Below are 27,760 nucleotides of genomic sequence, written 5' to 3' on the forward strand. Positions count from 1 at the left end.
ATAACAAAGAGAAGCAACCAGCTTGTAAAGGTTGAGATTTCATAAAGATATAATATCTATCTATCTACCTCAAATTAAACTCACCTTAGGTGAAATGTAGACATAAACTTTTTTGGGCTTTTCAATCTTCTCACCATTAAGCGACAACAACCGAGCCTCATAATATAAATTGTGTTTTGGCTTGGAGACATTCTTCTTCACCTTGTTCAACTCTGATGCTGTTGTGAAAAAAAAAATAACAAAAAACACAAAAACAAACATTGATCAGATAAATTGAAAACAAAATAAAAAATGACAATATCAATTTTTCTTTTTCTTTTTAAAAAAGTTAATGTAATTTTAGTCTGAATGCACTATAGTGCTATATAAGATTTCATCATCATTATTATTATCATTGTTTATCATTATTATTTCAAAATGAGTTGAACACCCGAATGGATAACGACGATTTAAAATTCAACCAATTCATATTGCTATCTATCTTTATAAACGTTATGATAGACATCTTCTGCCATTGCAATTTCAATGGTTTGACTTAAATCATTTTTGTAAAACCATAAATTTTAAAATATATCTATTTGATGAACTATGGTATGCCTTGCATACATTGTCTATTATTGGCAATAAATACTCTTTTACCTTACGAGAAATTATGACAATTCATATTATCTGTGCAACAGATAACAAAGTCGTAAATTTTTTAAATTTCAAATCGAATTTAATGCCTATCCAATTAAAGATAGAAAAAAAAAAGGTTAAAAGGAACCAATAACATTCCCCTATATAATTGTGATTTTTGTTTTTTGTAAAACAAAAGCCATAATTGATTAGAATTACTTTGAAAAGAGCTTGATTTGACAAACACCATCACAATAGCATTAAAAGAGTAAAAATACTAACAGAAAAGGTAAAAATGGAAAGGCTCCCAGTTGAAAAAGTACAAAAAATGGGTTTGTATTTCGGGTGCAAGCCTTTTCATCAGCGAAACAAACATCTTCACCCTTTCGTTAATATTTTTGCGTTCACTGACTTTAGGCAGTCCCCAATGCTCTTTACTTTTCCAATCAAAAGAGTAGCTACATAGTAGTATCGAATGGCTACATGTGTGATGTGCTGGCTCAGCAGTACAATGTCTTGCCTTTTCACAAATGCCAAGCAATATTAAGCATGGTCAGTAGACAAGTGGGTGACAAAGATCATGTAAAGTTCTGGTCCCGACATTGTCCTTGGATAAGGTACTTTACACACATTACCCCACTCGAATCAGATGTGAATGAGTATATCGCTATTGACGGATATTGTAAGAGTGTAAGTAAAAAAGGACACCGAACAGGTGACTGGTAAAGTATGATATGGAATGGAGATTATTGACTCATTTAGGCACCACTATTTCTTAGTTATGAAATGGAAATATGGCTCCGTATGACCTGCTTGGGTGATAACATTGTAAAGCCCATTGAGCATGGTAAATCTGTGGTGATGCGCTAAATTCTGTTTTTTTTACGTAATTTTTTTTACATACCACTGAGCACCAGAATGTCAAATTCCCCATTCTTGAGCTTGATATCTCCATAGGAAACCATGGCCTGAAAGCATCCCTCTTTGTCTATCTTGATGTGCATCACCAACTTCTTCTCCAGCACGTTATAGACAATCTGTGTGATGGGTGTGTACCGTTCATTGCTACCAGCCTGGAAAATAATATATGACAGTTATAGCTAATCGTCCTCTTGGAAAATGTCATCTTCTTGTAAAATTACACATGACAGTTATAGACAATCTATGTGATTGGTATGTACCGCTCATTGTGGCCCATCCACCCACTTCTCCCTTCGCGAAGTCCCAGGTTTGAGAGCTATTGCCAAGATAAGGGCCCTTTTAATCTATTGGTATTTGAAGGACGAGTTTTCTGGCCAACATCTTAAATTAATTTTTAAATACATATTTTTCCAGAATATGGCAGAGCTGTGTACATTGTATTTCGTTCATACACACCAAAAATGCTAATAATTTCTTATTCATTCTATGACATATCCATTGATGCAATGTACAGTTCTGCCCACCAGATCAATCATACCCACACACAAAATTATCTGGTAACTCCATTGGCGGTCTAAAAATAATAACAAACAGATGAGAGATGTCAGCTCCATTCAATCTATACAATAACAAACAGCCGAGAGATGTCAGCTGCATTCAATCTATACAATAACAAACAGCCGAGATATGTCAGCTGGATTCAATTTATACAGCAACAAACAGCCGAGAGATGTCAGCTGCATTCAATCTATACAATAACAAACAGTCGAGAGATGTCAGCTGCATTCAATCTATACAATAACAAACAGTCGAGAGATGTCAATTGCATTCAATCTATACAATAACAAACAGTCGAGAGATGTCAGCTGCATTCAATCTATACAATAACAAACAGTCGAGAGATGTCAGCTGCATTCAATCTATACAATACCAAACAGCCAATCTATACAATAACAAACAGCCGAGAGATGTCAGCTATATTCAATCTATTCAGAAAAAGTGTGAAGCAGGCACTTGTATCAATAATGATGAGAAAAATAGGATAAAGAGAAGTACCAGATGAAAACAGAATAAAAAGTCACGGGGTCAGCGCCAAACTCAGGATCCGATCCAATTGACACGACACCCTCTGCCTGGCCGGGAGAGAGAGAGAGAGAGAGAGAGAGAGAGAGAGAGAGAGAGAGAGAGAGAGAGAGAGAGAGAGAGAGAGAGAGAGAGAGAGAGAGAGAGAGGAGCAGGAGGATCGCACAACCAACTGAGCTATCCGTGACTTTTTATCCTGTTTTCATCTGGAACTTCACCATACCCTATTTTTTTTCAATCTGTTCATAATATCCAATTTATAGAATGAATGAGGTTGTTGTCACTATGTTCTTTGCCACTGTTTTTAGACCGCCAGTTGGTTGATTGGTTCTCACTACATCCTATCAATCAGACTTTAAAACGTTAAAAGTTACACATAGTTCTGTATTTTGGTACGATTGATCTGGCGGGTAGAACTGGTGGGTAATTTACTTAAAACCACACTATCAATAACACATCTGACACACGATGAGAGAAAACACAAACAATGTAACATGCTGAGCGGTGCAAGCTGCACTCATTACGTTTCGCTTTGCATATCATATAATATGAGTCACTTCTCTAAATCATGACCTAATTATGGTAAGCGCATCGCAAATGTCAGACCATTTAGAGTGGAATGTATTCGGATCACATCAGAACATGCCATACCAACCAGCCGATTGGGTGGCCCCACAGACCACTGTAATCCGTGGGTGGCCCTACAGGTTGTGAGTATTTATCACAACATTTCGACACATTAATATTATATGTAGAGTAGCTAAAAGTAGATTATCCTCCAAAACTGTCCAATCATGTGCAATATTTATTTCAGGCGCAACTGAGTACCTGACTATAGGAAAGACGGATATTGTAAGAGTGTTAGTACAAAAATGACGCTATCTGGAGATATGATTCCATATGACCTGCTTAGGGGGGGGGGGGGTGGTATATATGAAGCAATATGAAGCGCATTAAGCATGATAAATCTGTGGATATGCCCTATATACATGTTCATTATTTTTTTAAAAATTTACTTCCACTTTAACTTATCTTAGGTGAAATATAAACATAGACATATTTGGGTTGAACCTCAGTACAGTGTGATGAGGCATTTTCAACCCGCCTGTGTCTAAAATTTGTGAAAAGTACTAAGAACCTAGAGGGCCCAAATCTTCGGTCAGTTGGCACATATTCAAAGCAAATGTGGTTCCGATGGATTCTTCCTATAAAGGTCAAAGGGCAAAAGGCACATATTCAAGGCAGCTATGGTTCCGATGGATTCTTCCTAAAAAGGTCAAAGGGTAAAAGGGCAAAAGGACATGAAGTCTCTTCTACTTTGGGGACTCGGGACAAAAATTAAAATGTCAGATGTCAAAACAGGCATCAGTGGGGAATATGCAGTCCGAAATATTGTCTATTTTCTGGACCGCCGCTCCCCCTCTCCCCTGTCCAACCAACAGTAGCTGGGTCTGTTAGATCTAGCGGAAAGTACTTTGCGAAAAACTAGCGCCCTATCCAAAGGATAGCAAACATTTTTTTCGCGCTATAGAATCCGAGATCAACTCCGGCTCCATGGGCCTAATGGCTCTGAAGGACTACGACTACCCAAAATATTGTCTACAGAACGAATGAAGTTGACGTCACTGAGCTCTTTATTATTATTTTTTGACCGCCAATTGGCTGATTTATCTCATACATTCTATGCTACGAGTTTTGTGCATTGATGACATGCGTTGCGGTAAAAATACTCACCTGTTCTACCCGCCATATGAGTAGTACCAACACAAAAATCTATGCGTAACCTTTGACGTCTGTAAGAGGGCTTTAATGAGAACTAATTATCTGATTGGCGGGTAGAAAATAATAACAAAGAGTTGAGTGATGTCAATTTCATTCATTCTATAAGGTCCGATTGATTCGTGTGTATCTTACTTAAACGCATGCCATCAGCAGCTGTAGTCAGCAGGATTTTTTAAAAAATGTGTTTGCTTTATGTGTACCTCTGCGTGTGTATGTGTTGTGTAGTATGTGTCATGTGTATATGTGTTTATGAATCAATTAGGCTATGTCTCTGCTGGTCTGTGTTTATTCGTGTGTGAATTAATTACAATTAGACAGAGAAAGAAAGAGAGAGAGAGAGAGAGAGAGAGAGAGAGAGAGAGAGAGAGAGAGAGAGAGACAGAGAGAAAGGCCGAAAGAGAGAGAGAGAGATAGATAGATAGATAGAGAGAGAGAGAGAGAGAGAGAGAGAGAGAGAGAGAGAGAGAGAGAGAGAGAGAGAGAGAGAGAGAGAGAGAGAGAGAGAGAGAGAGAGAGAGAGAGAAACCATCTCTCATCACCATACCTCTTTGACTTTAATCTTGAAAAATGCCTTATTGTCATTTTTGTAGGCGGCCAAATTGCCAAAGTGGTCCCGCGTATCGATGACCAGTGGGTGACTCATCCCAGAGGAGAAGACCACGGTCGAATTGTAGTGAGTGAACCCAGTCTTGGACGGGTCGATGGGGCCTGGATGGATAAACAAAGATGGGAAATAAAAGGTATGGAGAGATACCCGATAAAAAAAACAAAACAGAGAATAAAAGTATCACAATGTCAGGGAACCAAACCAAGGACCCAATTCGTGCGATTTTGTGGTATGATACTCGCTTTCGGATGGATCGGAAGGTCCTCGATTTGAGCCTCGCTCGACACTTGGATGAGTCCTTGCAAAAGGCTCTTTACCCACATTCTCTCACCGTACTCATCTGTAAAACAAGTACCTGGACGTTAACATGACAGCGTGTTCCTGTTAGAAATGTATCGTGTCTCGTTCTACATGTTACATTTTGCTATTATTCTGGGACACTTTGCAAACCGCTTTGAGCTCGTGTAATGGATATTATTGCGCTACATAATAGCTCCTTTTTATTTCATACGACACCCATCGCCTGGCCGAAAAAAAAAGAGAGAGAGAGAGAGAGAGAGAGAGAGAGAAAGAGAGAGAGAGAGAGAGAGGGGGGGGGGGGAGGTCACCAAGCGAACGCACAAGCAGTGAGACATCTGGCCACTCAAAAAAGTGGTTCTCAAACTTTGTAATTGGATTCAATAGTCTGGTGTCACGTCCGTCGCCCATCAACGGCGAACAGCGGGGTTCTAAACAAAGAAAAGCGGGACTTTTTATTCTTCATGATGGCTAGAACTTTTCATATGTCATGTGATCAGAATGTATAAAAGTCAAAACATGATCATATTTAGAATGTTTTTCTCCTCTGGATACACTTTTATGCTCGTCGGAGAAATATTTCATAAGGGCGTCCGCCATTGTTCCGATAGTTTAGAGCCAGTTACTAAGTTACTATGCGTCATTACGAGGGAAGTGACGCCATGACTGTTGAAGCCTATTAGCATGCGACCTCTGCTTCTCCCAACTACTGAGATAATCGCAACAAGACTAGCTCTCCAAACCCGTCAAAATTTCACTCTAGACGTCTACTCTGTATGAATCGAGACAAACGTGTTGAAAGTTGAGCATCGATAGAGAGCAATATCCTCTCAACATGCGCAAAGCGCTTTACAGGGGTTCCCAAGTTAACATTAGGTGATATTTACATTTTTTTCCGACAGAGACAATGATGTTAACTCCGGGTATGCTAGGTATTCATTTTACACATGATTACGGGAAGAGAATGTGTGTGAAGAATCTTTACCAAGGACTCGACTTTGCACCGCTCAGAGCGGGAATCGAATCCTGTACCTACCCGGAAGAAGGTGAATATCATACCACTAGGTCACATAGCCGCATATGTAAACAAATATTATAGTTATAGGAACACACATGCAATTGTTGTGATTGAATATAGTCATGAATTTGTCAATGCGGCATGTGTATATCAACAACACATAAAGATAGATAGATAGACAGATAGATAGATAGATAGATAGATAGATAGATAGATAGATAGATAGATAGATAGATAGATAGATAGATAGATAGATAGAGAGAGAAAGAGAGAGAGAGAGAGAGAGAGAGAGAAAGGAGAGAGAGAGAGAGAGAGAGAGAGAGAGAAAGAGGAGGAGGAGGAGGGGAGGACCACAGGCTTTCCCTCTCATAGCTTGTTTCAGTAAATAATATAATATAATATGGAGTATGATGAGGATGATGATGGTGTTGTAGGGGAATGATGAAAGTGAAGGATTGTAACGGACATGTTAGGAAACTTGTTGTGATGATGATGATGATGACGATGACGATGATGATGGTGATGATGATGATGATGACGATGACGATGATGATGGTGATTATGATGATGATGATGATGATGATGCCGATTTTTCGATGACTACGATGTTTTCTGTGCATCTGTGTGAGTGTGCCTATGTCAATATTGTATTGTTATAAATGTGTAACCACATGACAACTTGCCACTTTTTTGAGGACAATAAAGATTTATTATTATCATTATTATTATTATTATTATTATTATTATTATTATTATTATTATTATTATTATTATTATTATTATTATTATTATTATTATTATTATTATGATTATTATTATTATTATTATATGAAATAAAAGTTGCACATTGAGAGAGAGAGAGAGAGAGAGAGAGAGAGAGAGAGAGAGAGAGAGAGAGAGAGAGAGAGAGAGAGAGAGAGAGAGAGAGAGAGAGATATCAAACCTCACCTGGTTCAAAGACCTTGGTGAAGGGGCTGTCCTTGATGTGTCTACCACCCACCATAATGGATATCTTGTACGTCCCAGACTTGTGGACCGTGAAGGAACATCGGATCAAGTTCACCTCAGACGGGTCCTTACCGGCAAACTCCAGGGTTCTCGCCACCATGACACCCTCGTGGATTATTTCTACCAAAATATGGTCCCCGTCGGATACTGGATACGGTGAGCCATTCTTTTCATAGAACTGAAGAGGCAAACAAAAAGGGAGAAATGTTTCAAAGGGAGTTAAAAACAAAAAAACAAAACAGAAACGAAAATGATTATTTATTCATTTCTTTACTTATTTATTTAGTGCCTTTTCGATTTGTTGTGTCTCCTTATTTCTTTGTGTCTTATTGTTGGGTTGTTGTTTTATCAAATCTTTCCATTAAAAAAAAAATCTCTTTCATCCTAATGAAGCATATTTCTGTGTCGCCGTAAGGCTATGTGGTCTAGTGGTATGTCGCTTTCGGGTCAGAAGGTCATGGGTTCGAGCCTCGCGCTCGGCGCATAGTTGAGTCCGTGGAAAAGGCTCTTTACTCACAGTCTCTCACCGAACTCAGGTGTAAAATGAGTGCCTGGCCGTTGACAGCGTTGACTTTGTCTGAAAAATTGTAATATCGCCTAACAGGCGTTATGTTCCGTCCTACATGTTAAATGTTGCTGTTGACCAGGGACCCCTTGTAAAGCGCTTTGAGCACATTTAGTGGATATTGCACTATACAAAGCTCAATTTTTAAGGCACATCGCTCCCTGAGCTACGGTGAAGTGGCTTGCTCAAAGACTCCTAGACTTTTCTGAGAGACCCTGATGACTGTCATTCGGACCCTGATATACATTTTACTCACCTTGACCCCGAAGGTCATGGTCTTCCCCACCGTCTGCGGCTCATGCCAGTCCCACGTGACCCTACTGTGGTGGGGCGTGGCGTACCGGCCTGTCAGGAACCCGTAGATGGAGGCCTTGGGATCGGGGAAGACCTGGTAGTAGTGGGCGTTGGCCATGCTCCATCCTGCCACCAACATGGCGACCAGACATGAGATGATCCCTGTCAGAAAGATCTTCCAGCCTGAAATCAGTCCCAAAAAATGAACAGTTTACAGTCGAGTACGGATATAAAGATAGGCCCTGTCAGATAAATAGCTCTGTATATCAGTAGTTTATTTTTTTTTAAAAACATAATACCTAATAAAATACAAAAAAGATTTGAGCTTCTGCAGTGCAAAAGCCCTGCATGGATCTCAATTACGTATTAAAAAGAGTCCCAAGTCAGCAGCAATCACTTAGCATGTAGGAAGAGGCACGACGCATGTAAGGCGCTATTCCATTCTCTTTTTTTTTCGACAAAAGACAATGCTGTTACTGAACATGCAACATTTTTATACTCGAGAGGAAAAAGTCTTTACCAAGGACTCCGCTTTGCGCCATCCAAAAACGGGCCTGGAACATAGGACCTTCCCTTCATAATCAGAGTCTCAGTCTACAAGACTAGAAATCATCACGACTTACAACAAAGCGTGTAATAAATTATAGCCCGAGACAGCAAAAACAGTAGTTCTTTATTACAATAAGAGCTTAATACAATGGGGCAATGACGTGCGTATACGCTATTTCCATCAACTCGACTTCAAGGTGTTCGTCATGAGTATGATCTACTGAACAGAGCGTATTTACGCCCTTTTACAATGCGATCTCCATTCGTGACCATGAGGTCAACAAAACCGGAGTTTATTCCGGTGTCCATACCGTTCAATACAGACAATAACAATTGATCCCTCTTGATCGTATACCGCAGTAGATAAAAAATTGGCACGAGACGCTTAAGATTCTACCGATTAATATTAATAGATTCAAGTCATTATCATATATTATTACAAGCATAGATATCCGTTCAATGAAAAGTTCCCGGCCCGTTCAATGAATGTGATAAGTCGATCAATTCAAGATTTCTATTGTCTTAATAAACAATACATTTTTCGACTTCGTAAGGGAATTCCACAGAGCTTTTATTTGGGCAGGAATAGATATTTTCTCCATTTAATATTATCGTATATATTTCGCTAACTGATTGAAGAATTATTTCCGAATGTTAAGAACCGAAAAAGGTTCATATAAACTTTAAGAAATTAATTGCTTACAGTACAATATATATACGCGGAGATGACCTTCAAAACCCACTCATAAACGCGGATGGCAAAAAACAATAACAGACCTGAGTGACGTCAACTTCGAACCATCTATAGATAAAATGAAGTTGACGCCACTCAGGTCTTTATTATTGTTTTTTGCCATCCGCATTTATGAGTAAATCTCACTAAACTGCATTAACCAGACTATAAACGTTCATGGTTACACATAGTTTTGTGTGTTGGTCCGTTATACTTCCGGATGGCAATGCTGTGAGCTTCTTAGACAAGCGCATACTATCTATAACAACCTGACCTTTTACCTCTGAGCAAAAAAAAAAAAATAATAAATCCAGGCGGGGCCCTGGTTTTGTTTTTGTTTTTAAGGGGTTTACGGCGCTTGCGACTCATTTAGGTCACATCAGCGCCACGGGCCATCATGGCGAAAGAATTAATGTCTGCATTGCAGATCAAGGCGGACATTAAAGCTATATTATGTAAAGAAAGGGAATTGAAGAGCGACCTGATTTCATTTCAACGGGGAACCGTTAAATAGCGGGAAATTCCCATCTATGGAAGGACAAACCATTAGCATTAAAGGGAGAGGTACCTAGAGGAGGGGTTCGTTGAGTCATAGCTTGACACTTGATAGTGACACAGTGACACAGCGCAGCCATCGTTAACTTTTAGCCTGTCTGACGTTGACCAAAAAAATGACGTCAAAATGCCAGTCTTTGGCCACAAAAGAGAACAAATCGTGAGTTGTTTTCAATAGTTAAACCAATGGGACCATTTGTTTCCATGAGCACTACTAACGATAACTCACTAGGCGGTGCAAAAACCAAATAATGACGTCAAAATGCCAGTCTTTTTGGGTTTCAGTGTCAGGCTATAACTTAACGATGGCTACGGTTTCAGTGTCAGGCTAATATAACTTAACGATGGCTACGGACACAGCCCCTAACCATCGTTAACTTATAGCCTGCCTGACGTTGACAAAAAAATTACGTCAAAATACAACTTGCTTCAGCTCTACTTACAAACGACACCTCACTAGACGCTGCACACACCTACAAATTACGTCAAACTATAAGTCCTGCTAAGTAGATCCTAGTGTCAGGCTATATAATATATTATAATAGGACCCAGAAGGCCTTATCTTTTGACGTCAATTTTTAGGTCTGTGTACAGCCAAGTGAGTTGTCATTAGTGTAGTGCTCAAGGAAACAAGTGATCCCATTGATTGAACTATTGTACAACTCACGATTTGTTTCCTTTTGTGCTCAAAGATTTGTCTTTTGACGTAATTTTTTTTTTTTTTTTTTTTTTTTTTTTTCGTTTGTGTACAACCTAGTGAATTATCGTTAGTAGTGCTCAAGAAGAGAAATGATCCAATTGGTTGAACTATTGGATACAAATCACGATTTGCTTTCTTTTGATGGTTCTGACCTTAAATTTTGGTCATTGTCGGGCTATGGGTTGGGGAAGGCTGCGCTCTGACAGATTTTAAAGGTTAAAGGTTATACATAGTTTTGTTTGTTGATTCTGGTGGGCAGAACCGGTGAATAGTTTACCTTAACACATAGCGTCGGTTGACGAAAAGAGTGGCAACAATTCCGTGTCATTTAAAACAGATGCATACATAAATAAGTCATGTGATCGATTAGGTCAATGCCATACAAACACATAAAATATCGAGTATCTTAGACAATGGGGACATTGGGTGTGGGGTTGGGAAGAGGGAATGGGCTGAGGGCAGAGAGATGAAGTCAGAAAGAGAGAGATGGAGGAGAGATAAAGATAAGGAGAGAGAGAGAGAGAGAGAGAGAGAGAGACAGAGAGAGAGAGAGGAGGAGGAGGAGGAGGAGGAGGAGGAGGAAGAGGAAAGAGAGGAGAGAGAAAAGGGTAGACAGATAGATAGATAGATAGATAGATAGATAGATAGATAGATAGATAGATAGATAGATAGATAGATAGATAGATAGATAGATAGATAGATAAGTAAACTGTTCACTCCAAATTGAAAAATGTGACCGATAGTCTCAAAACGGTATTACAGAGTGAACCCATTGCTTAAAATTGAATTTAAAGCTTAACTTAATAATATAATATAATTTAAGTGCAAAATAAATGCATTCGCTGGAAAGAATGAAAATTGTTTCTTAAACTTCAAAAAGAAAACTAATTAATTGTCTATATCTGACAATTTTATCTTGACCCCAATTAATTCCTCTCGTCGAGTTCATTCCTATCCGACATAATAACATATTGAAGTCGTGGGTTTCAAACGTGACCCTTCATCTCAAAACGGCGTTATGTCGGGGTGAAAGGGATCCCGAAAAGGTTTTTAGAAATAGCAACAACAACAAAACTCGAGCTTTTATATAGCGCAATATCCACTTAACATGCTCAAAGCGCTTTACAAAGGGTCCATGACCAACAGCAACATGTAACATATAGAACGATATATGACGCATGTTAGGCGACGTTACAATTTTTCCGACAGAGAGAACGCTGTTAACGGTCAGATACTCATTTTACACCTGAGTATGGTGAGAGACTGAGAGTAAAGAGCCTTTTCCACGGACTCAACTATGCACCGAGTGAGGCTCGAACCCAGGATCTTCCGACCCGAAAACTAGTGTCATGCCACAAGACTACATAGCTACACATAAAATAATGAGAAATACGAACTGCGATTGTATAGCAATTCAAGGAGCCGTATTTATTATTCCCAACCGCAACGAAGAGAGAAACTCACCCCGGGGTTCATGTTTGTAGTTATGGATTGAACTTTTCCATTAGCGACATTGTTTATCCCGACTTACTTAATACCGTTTTCGGATGCTGCATGATAATAAATAACTGTTTTTGTCCAGAGTACGGCAGTCATAACCGTGAATGAATTGTAAAAAAAAAAAAAAAAAAAAAAAAAAAAAAAAAAGTAAAATCCACGGAATAATGAGAGGAACCAGCCTGTGAACAATACGTCTGGACTTTCTCAACGGCCTGTGTCACAAAATCACCCTTGTTTGCGTTGGTTGATTTTTACCCTATCCCAAGGGGTCTATTAGATTTGTATAGAGGGCAGCCGTTCAATGCTTTCTCTGCTGTCTAAACGATACATTATTGATTGGTTTGTTTTGATCGACTTGTAGGAGGCATCGGGAACAATCGTTCATTCCAGTGTTTCGTAAACAATCATTGAAATTCATTATAGCGTCCATCTCCGACAGGATGAGGGCAAACAATGGTGCCGTACTCTGTAAAACAACAGGTAGTTAAAATTTGGCCAGATTAGACTAAAATTGAGCTTTTATATAGCGCAATATACACTAAACGTGCTCAAAGCGCTATACAAGAGATCCTAGACAACAGAAACACTTAACAAATAGGACGAGACATGACGCCTGTGAGACGATGTTACAATTTCTCAAACAGTGACAACGCTGTTAACGGACATGTACTCATTTCACACATGAGTACGGTGAGAGAATGTGGGTAAAAAGCTTTTTCCAAGGACTCGCCGATCAGATCAGTACTCGAACACATGACCTTCCGATCCGAAGGCGAGTGTCATACCACTCGATTATATAGCCGCAAAACAAAACAAATAAAGAAAATATATCAACAACAGTAACAACAAAAACAAACAATAAAACAAAAAACAAAAAAAACGAAAAAAACAAAACAAAAAGAAATTCGCCGCTCAAAACATCGATCGATTTAAATGACTCTCATATAGGCAAAAACTCTCAAACCGCGGACTTCGCGAAGTGTACAGATCATGGTGAGGTAAAATATCACAATATTGTGTACAGACGAGGATGTTAACACAAATCGTAATAATCTTTAAAGATGATGTTATCACAAATTAAAGTATCGTATACAGATGATGATGTTAACACAAATCGTAATATTGTTTACAGATGATGTTATCACAAATTATAGTATCGTGTACAGACGATGATGTTAATACAAATCGTAATGTTGTTTACAGATGATGTTTTACACAAATTATAGAATCGTGTACAGACGATGATGTTAATACAAATCGTAATAATGTTTACAGATGATGTTATCACAAATTAAAGTATCGTGTACAGACGATGATGTTAATACAAATCGTAATATTGTTTACAGATGATGTTTTACACAAATTATAGAATCGTGTACAGACGATGTTAATGCAAATCGTAATAATGTTTACAGATGATGTTATCACAAATTATAGTATCGTGTACAGATGATGATGTTAATACAAATCGTAATAATGTTTACAGATGATGTTATCACAAATTATAGAATCGTGTACAGACGATGATGTTAATACAAATCGTAATAATGTTTACAGATGATGTTATCACAAATTATAGTATCGTGTACAGATGATGATGCTGCCACGCATTATAATGTGTGCGGCATTGTGGTCTTGTGGTATGACACTCGCCTTCGGATCGGAAGGTCCAGGGTTCGTGTTCCGCAATGAGCAGCGCATAGTTGAGTTCTTGGGAAAGAAAAAAAACCTCTTTACTCACATTCTCTTGTCGTACTCAGGTGTAAACTGAGTACCTGGCCGTTAACGGCTTTGTCTTTGTCGGGGAAAAAATGTAATATCTCTTGCAGGTGTCGCATCTCGTCCTACATGTTAAGTGTTGTTGTTGGCTACGGATCTCCTGTAAAGCGCTTTGAGCACGTTTAATGGAAATTGCGCTATATTTAATTTGTGGTTACACCATCGTCTGAATACCATAATATTATGAGTTTGTACTGCTTATCGATACAAAATCAGTTCAATTGTATAATGAGTTGTGAACGCTTAAATGCATTAAATCATTAGCATGTAAGTCCTTACAACCCTTGTGGTTATTTGCATGCAATGCGATCTGTAATCTTTTGCAATCTACCTGCTTCTAATGACTAGATTTGCATACCGTCAATTCGGAAGGTCTCTATCCCTTTGATCTATTTATTGCAGTTAAAAAGTACCATCTATGTATTTTGAGTTTGTCGGGTTTTTAATTTTTTGTTTTGTTTGTTGTTTGTTTTGATTTTGTTGTTGTTGTTGTTGTTGTTCTGTTGTTATTTTGGGGGTGGGGGTGGTGGCTGTTGGGTTGCTTTCTTTTTTTTTTTTTTTTGGGGGGGGGGGGCGGTTGGCTTTATTTGTTGTGTTGTTTGTTGGTTTGTTTGTTTTTGTTTTTTGTTTTTTCCAATTTTCAACTTGTGATGTATTTGTCACGAGCAACTGTAGTCATTGATTTCTTCAAAAAAAAAAAAAAAAAAAAAAAAAAAAAAAAACACAAGAATAAAAAATATGTAATGAAATATGTAGATTACCGACACTCATCGACGTGTACTTATTTGCAGGTCTGATACCCCAAATATATACGGACTCTTTGATGTTATGGAAATCCTCTCAAACTAACGCAAAATGCAACACTCTTAATAGAAAGAGAGAGAGAGAGAGAGAGAGAGAGAGAGAGAGAGAGAGAGAGATGAAAGAGATAGAGAGAGAGGAGAGAGAGGAGAGAAGAGAAGAGAAGAGAAGAGAGAGAGAGAGAGAGAGATAGAGAGAGTTTTCCATTTTATTTGAATTGCTAATGATAATAATAATTATAACAACCCCTTTCTTAAAACAAAACACGGATCAAGTAAATATTGATATCTGACAGATTGATGATGTATGCGCAAAAAACAAATAATGTATCCTGTTACATCCTAAAAAATCTACCTGCCTCGACTGGGGATCGAACCTCGGACCTCCTGATTACCGATCAAACGTGCTACCGGCCCACCACGGAGGTTACCAGATAGTTGAAATGCATATGTGTTCTTCACAAGGGTACGCGTTTCCGCTATGAGCACTCGCTTGCATCACAAAATCTTCAGATCTTTATCTTACACCAGTGCCTGCTCCCTAATTTGTCACCACATATAATCTGGACGACAGAACTCAAATCCAGCTTCCTTCAATCGTCGAAGAACTGTTGACATTGAAACATCAAACTGTTTCTCTCGTGTTTGGCCAAAGGGTCATGTTTTTGGTCATTGGCGTTCATTGCTGAATTTTTCCTACCACGATCAAGAGATGTCATCAACATGTAGAAGTTCATATTATTTTATTAACTACCCTGTGCCTCTCTTGAGCAATTGCACTGCAAGGCAATGGCATTAGGAGAGACAGCAAGATGTATGCCGATCATCCGACTGCGCTGATCTTTGGTCAGCCTCATTATGATTCGCTGTAGCTTGCTTGAATAACTGAGCTTTTAACTGATCTTTTATATGGAGCAACATCCACTAAACGTGCTCAAAGCGCTTTACAATGGGTCCCTGGCCAACAGCAACACTTAACAAGTAGGACGGGACATGACGAAATAGTAATCGATTGAGGCCTTTTGAAATTCGAACTTTGTTCCCAAAGCGCACTCGCAAGCTCGTGTAACGATTAAGAACACGCCAGGAATTCCAAAAAAAAAGTAAGAATTTAAGAATTGTATATCATAAAATAAAGGAATTTTACCAAACACCCCAAATTAACCAAAAATCAATCTTTTAATTTTAATAGTGCAAATGACATAAAATGCATGCTAAAAGTATTCTTTCGAACAATTCCTCATTCCACTTTAATGAAGGGCCCAGGTTCGATCCCCGCAGTCAGCATCTCGTTTTGTTTTGTTTTTTTTTTCTAAGGCAAAACTTGGCCTTTCTTATCGCTATAAGGATCAGGCGACCCTAATAATATGTTTTTCCTTTGGAGGATGTAAAGGGAATTTCTATTTATTTTCTTTTATCCGTTATTTATTTCCTTAGGGCCTATTTATCTTTTTACGTATTTATTCATTTATTCATTAAGAACTCTACCGAGAATACACCATTTATTTATTCAATAATTATTTATAAGATAAATACATATATATATCATATATATATATATGTATTATATATATATATATATGTATTATATATATATATATATGTATTATATATATATATGTATATGTATGTATTATATATATATATATATATATATATGTATATATATATATATATATATATATATATATATATATATATATATATATATATATATATATATATATATATATATAAAACTGCTGTGAACTATAATCCAAAGCCCACGATTATATCAGAAGATATCGAAATTGAAACTTTAAATAAATTTTATTCACGTTTCGACACAGCAAACAAATTTGATATTGAAAATGAAAAACATAAATTAGACAGGGCTTTGGAAGATGAAATGACTATTGAGGTCAGTGAAGAGGAAACGAGATTCGTATTTTCGAAACTAAACGAGAGGAAGGCTGCTGGGCCGGATGGATTGAAAGGAAAACTATTAAAAGAATGTGCCCATCAGCTTTCCCCCATTTATACACATATTTTTAACTGGTCCCTCCAATGCGTTTCAATCCCTGAAATTTGGAAAACTTCAAAAATTATTCCTGTTCCAAAAAAGAAAAAACTTGAAACTATGAACGATCTCAGACCTGTTGCACTGACTTCAATAGTCATGAAATCTTTAGAAAAACTTGTTCTTGTTAAAATTAGGAATCAGTTTATGCCATTGAGTGATAGTCATCAATTTGCTTACAAACCAGGACGTGGCGTAGAGGATGCCATTTTGCTGTTTACAAACAACATCTACAGGCATCTAGATCACGCTAGGAGCTATTGCAGATTGCTTTTTGCAGATTTTTCTTCAGCGTTCAATACAATGCAACCTCAGTTGGTTGTTCAAAAATTGACTAGTCTGAATTTAAACAAGTATATAATTGCTTGGGTGCTCGAATTTCTTACGGAGAGAGCACAATATGTTCAATTAGGGCAAAACAAATCTTCCTGTATAACTACAAATACTGGTGCTCCTCAAGGTTGTGTATTGTCCCCTGTATTATTCACAATATACACGAATGACTGTAGAAGTCAAAACCTGAGTGTACCTTTAATAAAGTTTGCAGATGACACCGCTCTTCAAGGCCTCATAACAAATGGCAACGAAGTGGCTTATAGGCAAGAAATTGATAGATTTGTGTCTTGGTGTGATGCCCACCACCTAGAGCTTAACATAAGCAAGACAAAGGAGCTAGTGATTGACTTTAGGAGAGTGAAGGAACCGATAGAACCGTTAAAATTAAAGGACCAATTCGTCCAGCGAGTTCCTCACTACAAATACCTTGGTGTAACGATTGATGACAGGCTCAAGTGGGATGAACACTTGAAAATAATTAGGCATAAGATGTGCAGACGTACATATTTTTTATCGAAACTCTCTCAGTTTAGAATAGATAAAACCCTCTGCACATTATTTTATAGAGCAGTAATCGAAAGTGTTTTGTCATTTTGTATAACAGCTTGGGGAGGCAATTGCTTAGCAGTGGAAAGGAACAAAATAAATTCAAATATTAAAAAATCCATTAAACGCTATATAAATGATGTTGACGATGTAGATCTTTTATACGAGAAATTTTGTATAAATAAAATAACTAAAATATTAAATGACCAGTATCATCCACTAAGACCATCAATTATTATGTCAGAAAGAAGTGGTCGCCCTTTCTCTATTTCAACGAAAACAGAGAGACACCGAAAATCTTTTCTGCCGTCCAGTATTAGGCTTTATAACAACAAGCAATAATCATTTTATATAATTATTTCTCATTTTTACTTTTTTAAAATATAAATATTAATTTATTAATTTATTTGTTTTGCAATCTTTTCAATTTTCAATTTATGGTGACAGTTTTAACTATTTTACAGTGTTGAAATTATTCATATTATAAAGCGCAGCTCTGGTTATAGAGCTGCTCCTTTTTATATATATATACATCCTATTTCCATTGTATTTTTATCTTATGTGTAAATTATAACACGTCTGTACAAAAAATTTCCTTTTTGGGATGCAATAAAGTATTATTATTATTATTATTATTATTATTATTATTATTATTATTATTATTATTATTATTATTATTATTATTATATATATATATATATATATATATATATATATATATATATTAGTTTATTTAACTATCTGTCCATTTTTATTTATTTTCTAGTTGTCTATTTATATATTTATTTATCTAATTATTTATTTCATTAATCTATCAATTTATTTATGTGTCTTATAACACTGGTGACAAATACTAAACTCACAAGCAGCACGTTAAGACAATGCAAACACATATCAAGAAAAATTCCAGTCTCCAACACTCAATTCCAGCATTATAAAAATACAATTGAAATAATTGTTTTAAAAAAAAATTAATAACTATCTATAAAAGTAGACACCAGTAAGAAACCTACTTTTGAAAAATCGACATGAATCAGGGTTAAAATTAACTGTGACAACGACCTAGATATCGGGGTTGGTAATTTGGCGCGGGGGGGGGGGGGGGGGGTTCAAGTCAAATTTCACAGACTTGGCTTTTTTTTCTTTGTTGTTGTTTGTTTTTTTTGTTTTTTGTTTTTGTGGGTTCTTTCTTTCTTTCTATTTTCTACTCTTTTTTTTTGGGGGGGGGGGGGTGGTTCTTTTTTGTATCCTTTCCGCCTCCTCCTCCTCCTCCTCCTCCTCCTTCTTCTTCTTCTTCTTCTTCTTCTTCTTCTTCTTCTTCTTCTTCTTTCTTCTTCTTCTTCTTCTTCTTCTTCTTCTTCTTCTTCTTCTTCTTCTTCTTCTTCTTCTTCTTCTCTTCTTCTTCTTCTTCTTCTTCTTCTTCTTTCTTCTCTTCTTCTTCTTCTTCTTCTTCTTCTTCTTCTCCTCCTCCTCTCTCCTCCTCCTCCTCTTTTTTTTTCTTTCAATTAACACAATTTCGCATTATCTTATAGAGAAATAAAACTAACTTCACTAAATATATACAATTCCACCCATAACCTTATAGGACAATGTGATTTTCTTTTCAATCAGAAAAGAAAGGAAGAGATAGATAGATAGATAGATAGATAGATAGATAGATAGATAGATAGATAGATAGATAGATAGATAGATAGATAGAGAGAGAGAGAGAGAGAGAGAAAGAGAGAGAGAGAGAGAGAGAGAGAGAGAGAGAGATAGAGACCAGAAGATATATATTTTTTTATATTTTTTTTTTCATATACCTGGAGAACTTTGACATTTATTCGGACCATTTGGCATTAATTTATTTCATTTCGATTTATTTTGCTACTTGTTTTGTATTTTTTTAGCAAAATTAATCTGGCAATCCTGCTAAATATTATGGCCTAGACGCCTCCTACCGTGTAATCACGGAACAAAGAGACGCCCATCAAACAAGTTTAATTTGCCATTCAAATAATCCCTGTCTCTCAATCTATACATAGATTATAGACCTAAATGGAACACGTATAATGCCATTGCACGAGGATCCGTGAACGCGTAACCCAGATAAACAAGATGAAGACGCTGTGTGGTTTGAAATGATTTATGGAGGGTTTTATACCTTTAAAGAAACGTCAGCTGTAATACAACGCAATGTCCAATAAATAGTGATGCTATGCGTTTAGTTAACAATAACAAAATTCATAAACATCCGCCAGTCGGATATAACGTATCAACAAACAAAACTATGTGTAACCTTAAACGTGTATAGATAGAAAGAAGATGACGTCACTCAAGCCATTGTTATTGCTTTTTTTACACCCATGTTTGTGAATAATTGACACTTAGATAACCACGCCTCTCGGCGTTATGACAGTCGTCATAATGTAAACAATGGCAGTGATTCGTAGACACAGCAAACTACACATGTTTTACTATAGATGGTTTGTGTTTAAGGAAAATGCCCCTGTTTTACCGCGTGATTAATAGAACCAACACAGAAAGCTATGTGTAAACTTGGACGTTTATAATATGATCGAGACCAGTCAGAGCCAAAAAGCTCATTGCATCCGCAAGCCGAATATAGATGATGTACGCATGAATAAGAAACTCACAACATAACCATCCGGAAATATAACAAACGAAACACACTAAACTATTTGTAACCTTGAAGGTTTATATAGTCTGGTTAATACAGTTGAGTGGAAATTACTCATAAACATGTATGGAAAAAAACAAAACAAACAATAATAAAGACCTGAGTGATGTCGACTTCGTTCTATCTATGAAGTACCAACACACAACTATGTGTAACGTTAAACATATTTAGTCTGATTAATACAATTTAGTGAGAACTACTCATAAAACTGGCTTGCTAAAAACAATAACAAAGAGCTGAGTGACGTCAATTTCGTTCCTTCTGTAGAAGGAATGGAGTCTGGCGTCATCCGGCTCTTTGTTATTGTTTTTAGATCGCCAGTGAAATATCTCTTATAAATGTTTAAGGTCAAATTTTAGTGTGTTGATATCATTATTATTCTGGAATGAATTGGTGAGTATTTCACTAAAACGTACCACAAATAATCAAAGCACTATTGATGCTATGCATTTGAGTTAACCACCCGACACCTCCTCAGTCAGACCAAACGTACCAAGACACAAAACTATGTGTAACCTTAACGTTTAGAGAAGGAATGAAGTTGACGTCACTCATCTTTTTGTTGATGTTTTAGACCTCCATGTAAGTGATTAGTTCTCACTAATGTCTATCAATCAGACTACAAATGTTTAAAGTTATACATAGCTTGGTGTGTCGATACGATTCATCAGACTGGTGAGTATTTTTCCTGAATGCATACCAACAACAGTCTGAGAGAATTTCGCGAGAAACTAACGGCCAAATGGCGGTCTAAAATTATTCACAAAAAGCTGAGTGACGTAAATTTCATTCATTCCTTAAGATAGTCTCAAAACGTAGCCTTCACAAACCAAGAGCCTGGTTATAGCTAATGGCCTATTAAGACGTACAGACTTTTTGTACATGGTCCGACGGACATCGATTAGACGATGTGGGTCACCGTGAATCGACAAATGTCGACGAGAGAAGAAGTTGCGTTAAGACTTACAGACAATTGCTCCGCGTCGGATCTGGTACATCGTACTTCCGTTGTCAATATTTGGACACTGTGTGTGTGTGTGTGTGTGTGTGTGTGTGTGTGTGTATGTGTGTGTGTGTATGTGTGTGTGAGTACAAATAAATTAGTGAACTTCACTCACTCAATAGAGAGAAACCCCTTCCTTAGTTTGAAGTAAGATGGACTTCAGTGAAAACTAATCACCCACGATGATCCGTCAACACGAAGACAGGAAAATATCAGGCGGTTGGGAGGACATCCGTCGGACGATATTGACATTCCTCGTTTACACGCTCAGTTTTCGTGAGTTTGGTCCATTATCCACAATTTGTGGAAATCCGTCGGACCGTGTACGAAAAGTCTATAGATAGTATGCAGATGACGTCACTCAGGCCTTTGTTATTGTTGTTGCCATCCGCGTTTGTGAGTTGTTCTCACTAAACTGTATTAACCAGACTATAAAAGTTCATGGTTACACAGAGTTTGTGGGTTGGTCCGTTATTCTTCCGGATGGCAATGTTGTGAACTCCTTGGCCAAGCGCATTCTATCTATACGTTTAAATGGACCATGAGGCTGGTATTGTAATGTCATTTAGGTTAGTACATCGCCAAATGAGTTGTTATTAGTGCTCAAGGATACAGCTGATCCCATTGGTTGTACTATGAATATTACTCACCATTCGTTTTCTTTTGGTGGTCTGACCTTGTATTTTGACGTCATTATTTTTCATCAGTGTCAGACTATGACTTTACAAAGGCTACGGTCAGTCCGAAGCCTTTTAATTTTCACATTTTTGTTAGTATATTTACTATCTCAGGCTTTAGGCAGCCCAGAGAGCTCAAACCAACAGAAACACTAAAATGAAAACTAAACATGCCACCCGTTACCCATTATTGCTATTTCTTTTCGACTGAGCCAATGGTGTCACCGGTCAGGTACTCATTTACACTTGAGTATGGTGAGTGAATGCGAATAAAGAACCTTTTCCGAAGAACCAACTCAACTATGCTCAACTTGAACCTTAGATGCACTTTTGGAAACTTCATTTAAAAACTGCAAATAATAAACAAACATACAAAAAAAAGGATGTGTTTTAAGTGTAATCGACTGTGTTTTTAAACCCCTTCAAAATGCATTCGTACCTTGCCCGCGGATCAATCGATACTGGAAGCCATCTATTTTCTCTTTATCTTCTTAAAATCTTCCAGTTTGTCGCTCATCTTCCTATTTTGTCTCGCCATCTTAACTCAAGATTAATTCCGATCCGATGGCTTCAGCGAAACAAAACACCTAGCTAGAGGTAAATAATAAAATGATGGTTAAGAAAGAACAAAAAAAGAACAGTAAACACAGAGTACACTGTCTGACTCCTCTCAAGTTCCTGTCCGATTTTAACTGTCGTATTCTGGAAAGAGACGTATTCGGAAATTTGGCCAGAAAACTTGTTCTTCAAATATCGGATCGATTTAAATTACCCTCATCTTGGCCAGAAATCTCAAACCTGGGACCTCGCGAGGTCCAATGATTGAGAGTTTTTTTTTTGCCAAGATGAGGGTCATTTAAATCGATAAAATATTTGAAGGACGAGTTTTCTGGCCAATTCTTTTTTTTAATACGAGTCTTTTCAGAGTGCGCGCAGTTAACTGGTTAACGCTTACTTCGCAAATTATTATCACCCATGTGCAAACAAGCAACACACAAACACACACACATAAACACACACACACACACACACACACACACAAATACGCAATAATTTTTTTAAAATAAATACATAACAGTACAGTGGTCACAATTCTGTTTTATAAATAAAAACAATGTAGGAAAGGACTGGGGTCACGCAAAAAAAAAAAATATTAAAAAAAAATTAATCCCAAAATTGTAATTGCAATAACGATAATAGCAACAACAACAACAGCAAATAATAATAATAACGACGACGACGATGATGATGATGATGATATGATGACGACGACGTAAATGTCAATACTACATGCACTAATAACAATGCACAGCAAGTCAACGCCTCATCTGCTGCTGCTGGCATTGTCTGTAGACTTGAATTATAACCAATGACATTAACACTAGACTGGTCAGGATACAGCATCAAGCGATATTGAACTTGATACTTCCATCATACTGCCGTACTTTGAAAAAAAAAACACATTAAAAAAATATGGGCCAGATAAAAGGTCCGTCAAATATAGATTAAAATGTCTCTCATTTTGTCAACATTAAAAAAAAAATGTAAAAAACTCTCAAAACTGTGAGTTAAGGAAGTGACGTAAAGGAAGTGACTTCAAAAAAGTCCCAGATTTGAGGTTTTCATACAATGAGGGTCATTTTAATCGATCGATATTTGAAGGACGCATTTTTTAAAAGGTATGTTTGTTTTGGATTTATTTTTAGAGTTGGCATTACAGTTAGGCCGCGTGTCCACCCTACGGAAACGACCAATAAACGACCATTTAAAAAAAAAATTATTTTTAAAAAACAATTATTTTTTTTTTGGAGGGGGGGGGGGGGGTTGTTGTGCATTTGGCAAAATCTGGTCGGATCGTTTCTTTTATCCGAGAGCACCGAGACAGAAACTACAAGACCCGTTTATTGGCCAGCTATAGTGGTAGAAGTAATAGTAATGGTAATGGTGGTGGTGGTGGTAATTGATTATGTACTTAATTATCTATTTTATTTTTTATCTTACTCTATACATTTAAACTGGCAAAGACCGCACCTCGTTAATTGTCATTACCAGTTTTTAAATTGCAAATTAAAGCTAAAGATAAGTATATTAAATAAATTGTATCATTTTGAATCCCACAATCGATACTGCTGTATCGTGGTGATGAATTGCACCATTGTAGCTGTAACTGTACACAGTTTTTAAAAAAAAAATTTCAAAATTTCCAAACAATTTATTGTGTCGGCATACGTTTGTGTGTCTGTGTGTGTGTGTGTGTGTTTGTGTGTGTGCATGTGTGTGAGCGCGCGGGCATGCGTGTGTTTGTGTGCGTGTGATTTGTTACACCACGTTTTGTCTCCAAAAAACCTCTTTCTTATTAGCATAAAAAGAGACTGAGAAAATCCAGTTAATTACTGGCTTGTAATCAACAGATCCTCTCCCGACGGATTATCACCTTGTCGTGGTGGGAGGGCTTGCGTATCTCGAACCTCGGACCTCTAATAAGAGAAAAAAGGAGAGAGATCAGACGAAGAGTAATCCACCGGCCCTCCAGGAATGGGGGTTGAGCGTAGGGTTAACAACCCACCTCATAAAAAGCAAACTGTTACAGAAACAGAAACCAGACGTAAATCCTCAACCGGCGGCAGCAGAGAAGCGGACCAGAATACTGGCTTCATGACGGTAGGAGGTCAAAGCCGAAAGGACGCCCCCGACCAGATTGCAGATCTGTTGTCACCAAAACGCAAGCTCAATGTCTCGTGCTGGAATGTTAGGACCCTATATCAAACAGGAAAACTGGCACAAGCCCAGCGCGAGATGTTGAACTACAAGATCGATTTGCTAGGCATATCAGAGGCAAGATGGACAGGAGCTGGGAAGCGCCAACTCTCAAATGGCGACCTGATCATTTGGTCAGGACGAAAGGATGACCAACACAGAGAAGGTGTTGCCCTCTTGATAGCCAGGCAAAACAACAAGTCACTATTGGAATGGAAACCGATAAGTGAAAGACTTTTATACACAAGACACAACTCAAAATACACCAAGCTATCAATCCTCACATGCTACGCACCTACAGAGGATTCAGATGAAGAAAACAAAGAAGAATTTTACGATATTCTAAGAATGGCCGTTGAAAACATTCCAAGACATGATATGCTCATGATCATCGGAGACCTTAATGCTAGAGTTGGCAATACACAAACAAATCAGTCCGTTGGAAAGGAGGGCATAGGGTTAATGAACAACAATGGAAGCAGACTGGCAGAATTTTGTGAAGAACACAACTTCATTATTGGTGGAACTTTCTTCCCACACAAAAACATCCACAAATTGACATGGAAATCACCAGATGGGAAGACAGAAAGTCAGATAGACCATATAATTATAAACAGAAAATGGAAGAGCAGCCTAAACGATGTCAGAGTCAGACGATTGGCAGACATTGGAAGTGACCACCATCTTGTCACAGCCAAAATCTCTACTAAATTGATGAAAAGAAAAATAGCAAAACAGAAGGAGAAACGTTACAACACAGATAAATTGAAAATCCCAGATATCCAAAACAATTTCAATATCTCAGTCAGAAACAAATTCAGTGCAATACAAGATATTACAAACATGACAATCCAAGATTTCAACCACGTCATGCAGGAAAGTGCCACTGAACACTTAGGACACAATAAATCCAATACAGAGAATTGGATATCAGCAAGGTCATGGGAGCTCATTAACCAAAGAAAATCAATCAAACTAAATCTCCTGAACGCTAAATCCCCCCGACTGAAAGAAAGGCTATCCAGTGAATACTCATTGAAGGATAAAGAAGTGAAAAAATCCACAAGGAAAGACAAAAGAGATTTTGCAGAAAATTTAGCAACTGAAGCAGAAAATGCAGCTGTAAGACACGACACACAAACACTATACAAAATCACAAAAAAGCTCTCGGGAAACAGAAGTTATGGTCAAGAGAAACCATTAAAATCCCAAGATGGTAGTGTCATCACAGACGAAAAGGAGAAAATTGAAAGATGGAGAGAATATTTCGCAAACCTTCTGAACAGACCAGACCCATCTTCTTACACAGATATCCCAGAAGCAGAAATGGACGTAGAGGTTAATCTTGGTCCAATCACTGAGCATGAGGTGCACGAGGCAATACAACAACAAAAAAATGGCAAGGCCCCAGGTATTGATAAAATCACTGCGGAAATGCTTAAAGCGAACTCGCAAGAAATGTCCAAAATTCTCAGTAAACTGTTCACCAACATTTGGGAAAAGGAAGAAATACCAGAGGATTGGCAGAAAGGCATCATCCATAAAATAGCCAAGAAAGGAGACCTAGGAAATTGTGCTAACTGGCGTGGAATCACACTCCTGTCCGTAACGAGCAAAATTTTTAATAGAATCCTTCTGAAAAGAATCTCACCTCACATTGAAAACATTCTTAGAAAAGAGCAGGCAGGGTTCAGAAAAGGGAAGTCATGTAGTGACCACATATTTACCCTGAGACAAATCCTGGAGCAAAGCATTGAATGGAACAGCCCCCTCTACACCATTTTTGTCGATTTTGAAAAAGCCTTTGACAGCTTACACAGAGAGTCCCTGTGGAAAATACTCCGCCATTATGGTATACCGATGAAGATAGTCAACCTAATCAAAGCAATGTACAGCAACTACCAATGCCAAGTGATCTGTGGTAACAATTTAACAGACAGCTTTAATGTAACAACTGGTGTAAAACAAGGCTGCATACTCTCCCCGCTTCTGTTTATCCTGGCTCTAGACTGGCTCATGAAAAATACAATTGATGGTAAGAAGAGAGGCATTCGCTGGACACTGACATCTTTTTTGGAAGATATAGACTACGCAGATGATATCGCGTTAGTTTCCAGTACACACAGAGACGCCTCAGAGAAACTAAACGTACTACACAAGAACGCCTCGAAAATTGGACTGAAAATAAATTTCGATAAGACTGTGTACATTAAGGTGAATCCAAAACATGACAGTGAAATTAGGATAGATGAACATATACTTGAAGAGGTAACAGAGTTCTCCTACCTCGGATCCAAAATAACAGACGACGGAAATGCAGAACACGATATCAAGCACAGAATTCAAAAGGCAAACCAGGCTTTCGGCATGCTGAAAAATTTTTGGAAATCAAAGCAAATAATGAGAAAGACAAAGCTGAAAATATACAAGAGCAATGTTTTAAGTGTACTGCTTTATGGAAGTGAAAGCTGGAAAATGACATCCTCCTTAATACAGAAACTAGAAGCCTTTCAGAACAAGTGTTTAAAAAGAATTTTAATTTTATTTTGGCCTACAAAAATAAGAACAGTGGATCTATTAAAGAAAGCTGACTGCACTAGCATTGATAGCCAAATAAAAAGAAGAAGATGGCGTTGGCTGGGTCATGTGGCCAGAATGGAAAAAGGGTCACTTCCCAAGACAGCCTTGTACTGGACAGCAGATGGGAAGAGAAAGCGGGGAAGACCCAAAGAAACCTGGCGAAGGACGATGGAGAAAGAATTAAAGGAAGCAGGCCTGTCCTGGAATACAGCCACCGCAAAAGCAGCCGATCGCAAAAAATGGAGATGTCTGGTGGATGCCCTATGTGCCTCAAGGCCCGAAGAGGATTAAGTAAGTAAGTAAGTAATCAACA

The 27,760-nt window shown here is 37.6% G+C and overlaps 1 protein-coding gene across 8 annotated transcripts in view; it reads right to left on the reverse strand.

The window, feature by feature from the left end:
- Positions 1-27,760, reverse strand: part of LOC144963144 (apoptosis-resistant E3 ubiquitin protein ligase 1-like) — a 71,155-nt gene that overhangs the window by 10,221 nt on the left and 33,174 nt on the right. For all 8 annotated transcript variants that reach the window (XM_078896839.1, XM_078896837.1, XM_078896841.1 and 5 more), the window contains 5 exons: positions 8,156-8,376; positions 7,275-7,512; positions 4,949-5,112; positions 1,523-1,691; positions 85-218 (listed from right to left, as the gene is read on the reverse strand). In XM_078896839.1, coding sequence (XP_078752965.1) covers positions 85-218; positions 1,523-1,691; positions 4,949-5,112; positions 7,275-7,512; positions 8,156-8,376 — 926 coding nt within the window. The remainder of the gene's footprint in view (positions 1-84; positions 219-1,522; positions 1,692-4,948; positions 5,113-7,274; positions 7,513-8,155; positions 8,377-27,760) is intronic.

The sequence above is a fragment of the Berghia stephanieae genome, chromosome 1 (assembly GCF_034508935.2).
Source record: "Berghia stephanieae isolate SIO BIC M18660-M18661 chromosome 1, UCSD_Bste_1.3, whole genome shotgun sequence".
NCBI lineage: Eukaryota > Metazoa > Mollusca > Gastropoda > Nudibranchia > Aeolidiidae > Berghia > Berghia stephanieae.